The sequence below is a fragment of the Terrapene carolina genome, unplaced genomic scaffold (genome assembly GCF_002925995.2).
Source record: "Terrapene carolina triunguis isolate 2854851 unplaced genomic scaffold, T_m_triunguis-2.0 Scaffold23766, whole genome shotgun sequence".
NCBI lineage: Eukaryota > Metazoa > Chordata > Testudines > Emydidae > Terrapene > Terrapene triunguis.
Genome location: NW_020688117.1, coordinates 1,177 through 3,930, shown reverse-complemented (window position 1 = coordinate 3,930; position 2,754 = coordinate 1,177). Strand labels below are relative to the sequence as shown.

Genomic DNA, 2,754 nt, shown 5'->3' with positions numbered 1-2,754 from the left:
GCAGAGGGGCTGTGAGATCCCCGGCAGTGCGGGGGCTGGGACACACAGCACGGCCATTCCCCAGGCAGCCAGCAGGGGGCAGCAGCTTGTGCACACACGCACACACCCAGCAGAGCACAAACACACACGCACAGCAGTGCACATGCTCTCTCTCTCTCACACACACACACACACACCCACACACCCAGCAGCCGCCAGGACTGATCCTGGCTGGGCCGGGCCGGGCGGGGTGATGGGACAGAGACCAGCTACATGCCCACCTGGGGGCCGCAGGGGCCCTGTCTCGGGGCGGGGGCCTGCACCTCAGTGGGGAAATTGACAGGCAGAGCCCCATTTCTACCAGCCCCAGCTGCCCCCCAGATCTCTGTCCTGACGGCAGGGGGCACCCCACTGCCCAATTCCCTGTGCCGACAGCGGGGGGAAATGTGGCCGGAACGGGTTACATCCGCTCCCTTGGGGAATATCTCCCTGCCAAGCCGGGAGCTGGATGGGGCTGTGGAATCGGGCCGGGGCGGGGACTGGAAACACCAGGAGCGCTGGAGCCGCGAGCCAGGGGCTTTTCCAGCCGGGCTCGCAACTTTCCAAAGCTGGAGCTCCCTGGCCACGTCGGCGGCGCGAGGGGAACCTGACCTGCAGCTCCCTGCGCTGGGAACACGCAGCCCCCAGCACCCCGCCTGCCTGGCTCCCTGGGCCGCATGGGGGGGAACCCGCCAACCCCAATGGATCCATCGGGGGTAGCAGATCCCACAATGCATTGCTGCCCTCCAGCATGGGGTGCAGGGCACCTACCTTCACCCAGGGTCTTCCCCAGGGCCACTTTGTGCCGATCCACCATCACGTCCCGCAGCTTCTCCTTCAGGTCCTCACTGATGCCCAGGCTGTTCACTGTGGCGCAAGGGCGGGGACAAGGGGTCAGGCTCCGGCGCAGTAAGGATGGGGCACAGACCCCGACCGAGATCAGGGCCCCGTCGCGCCAGGCACTGCTCAGACCCTGACCGAGACCAGGGCCCCGTCGTGCCGGGCGCTGCCCAGACCCCAACCGAGATCAGGGCCCCGTCGCGCCAGGCACTGCTCAGACCCCGACCGAGATCAGGGCCCCGTCGCGCCGGGCGCTGCCCAGACCCCGACTGAGATCAGGGCCCCGTCGCGCCGGGCGCTGCCCAGACCCCGACCAAGATCAGGGCCCCGTCGCGCCGGGCGCTACCCAGACCCCAACCGAAATTGGGGCCCCGTCGTGCCGGGCGCTGCCCAGACGGCTCTCAGTCTGAATACCAGGGGGTGGAGGGGAACGAGGCCCGGAGAGGGCCAGTGTCTGGCCCAGCGGCAGCCTGCCAGCCAGCAGCAAAACCAGGATGGGAACCCAGGTGTCTGGAGCCGCGTGGCGCCCGAGTCTCTGGCCCATGCTCTCTTGGGAGATGCCCAGAGTACAATGAGGCAGCCGGGACCCGCCTGGCCGGGGGCCGGCCCCAGGTTGACTGTCAGGTCCTGGTGAGTGGGTGGAGCCGTGGGCCGGGGCGTGGCGGGTGAGGTACTCACGCGTGGCCTCCGTGGTCCTACGGCTGTACGACTTGCGGACACGGTAATGTACCACCAGCTCGCCCTGCTCCACTCGGGGCTCAAAGGCCTCCCTGCGTGGGGGGCGACAGCCAGTGAGAGAGACCCCCCAGCCTGCAACATCCGGATCCCCAAGCGAGCCAGTCCCTGCCTTCGGGCTGGATGGGAGCCGCGCCCGCTAGAGAGGACAGGCCCCTGCCCCATTCCCACCCCCCTGAGCCAGCCAGTCCCTGCCCTGGGGCTGGATGGGAGCCGGCACCCGCTAGAGGGGACAGGCCCTTGCCCCATTCCCTGCCCCTTTCCCCACCGACCCACTCCCAGCCCCCGTACTGCCCCCCGCTCACCCAAACCGCGTCTCCTTCTTGCGCAGCCGGGCCAGGACGAGGACGAAGAAGATGGCAAAGGCCACTGCCAGGCTCACGGCCAGGATCACGGCCCACCAGTGCCACGAGAAGGCGGGGGCCGCGTTCTCCCTCACTGCAGGACCAAGGAGGAGGGTTAGCTGGCGGGGCGGGAGGGCGGGCAGCAGGGTGCTCTGTGGATGTGCCCCAGGCCCCCCCCAGCCCCAGGAACAGACCTGCCCGGGAACCAGGCTCCCCCAGGGCTCCCCAACCCTCCAGCTCCACCAGACCAACCCCCGCTCCCTGCAGGGGCGGGGCTGAGTCACGTGAGGGGCTGCACCCAAGGTGGGGAGAACTGGCCCGTCAGGTGCCTCCCCCCAGCGCTAGATCCCCACAGATCCCTGTGAGATCTGACCCCAAGGTCCTGCAGGACTGGGGGGCAGTGGGGTGGAGGGGGCGGAGGGGGCAGGGCAGAGGGGTGGGGGTTCCTCACCTTGCTGGGTCTGTGGGGCGAGCGGATCTGCAGAGGGGAGAGAGAAGAGAGGCGCCATTAGCCGTGGGGCAGGCTGGGGGCACATGTTCAGGGGCCAGTGCAGTAAGTCGCCCAACCAGCAGGTCCAGGGGCTTTTGAGCCTGAAATGGGACCTGGATCGGAACTGGCCTTGGTTCTGGGTTTGCGAGAAATCAAAACACTGCTGGTAGCAAGAAACTGCACCACACAGAACCATGGGACCCGGATCGGCGCTGGGGGACAGTTCAGATCCACGGGATCCGGATCGGCGCCAGGGGACAGTTCAGAACCACGGGATCCAGATCGGCGCCGGGGAACAGTTCAGAACCACGGGACCCGGATCGGGGC

General features: G+C 68.2%; 1 protein-coding gene across 1 annotated transcript in view; it reads right to left on the bottom strand.

The window, feature by feature from the left end:
- Positions 1–789: 789 nt before the first annotated feature.
- Positions 790–2,754, bottom strand: part of LOC112122049 (tyrosine-protein kinase receptor UFO-like) — a gene marked incomplete at both ends in the record, with an annotated part of 2,880 nt that continues 915 nt past the window's right edge. The window contains 4 exons of the mRNA XM_026662171.2: positions 790–885; positions 1,537–1,628; positions 1,899–2,031; positions 2,389–2,415. Of these exons, the coding sequence (XP_026517956.2) occupies positions 790–885; positions 1,537–1,628; positions 1,899–2,031; positions 2,389–2,415 (348 nt within the window). The remainder of the gene's footprint in view (positions 886–1,536; positions 1,629–1,898; positions 2,032–2,388; positions 2,416–2,754) is intronic.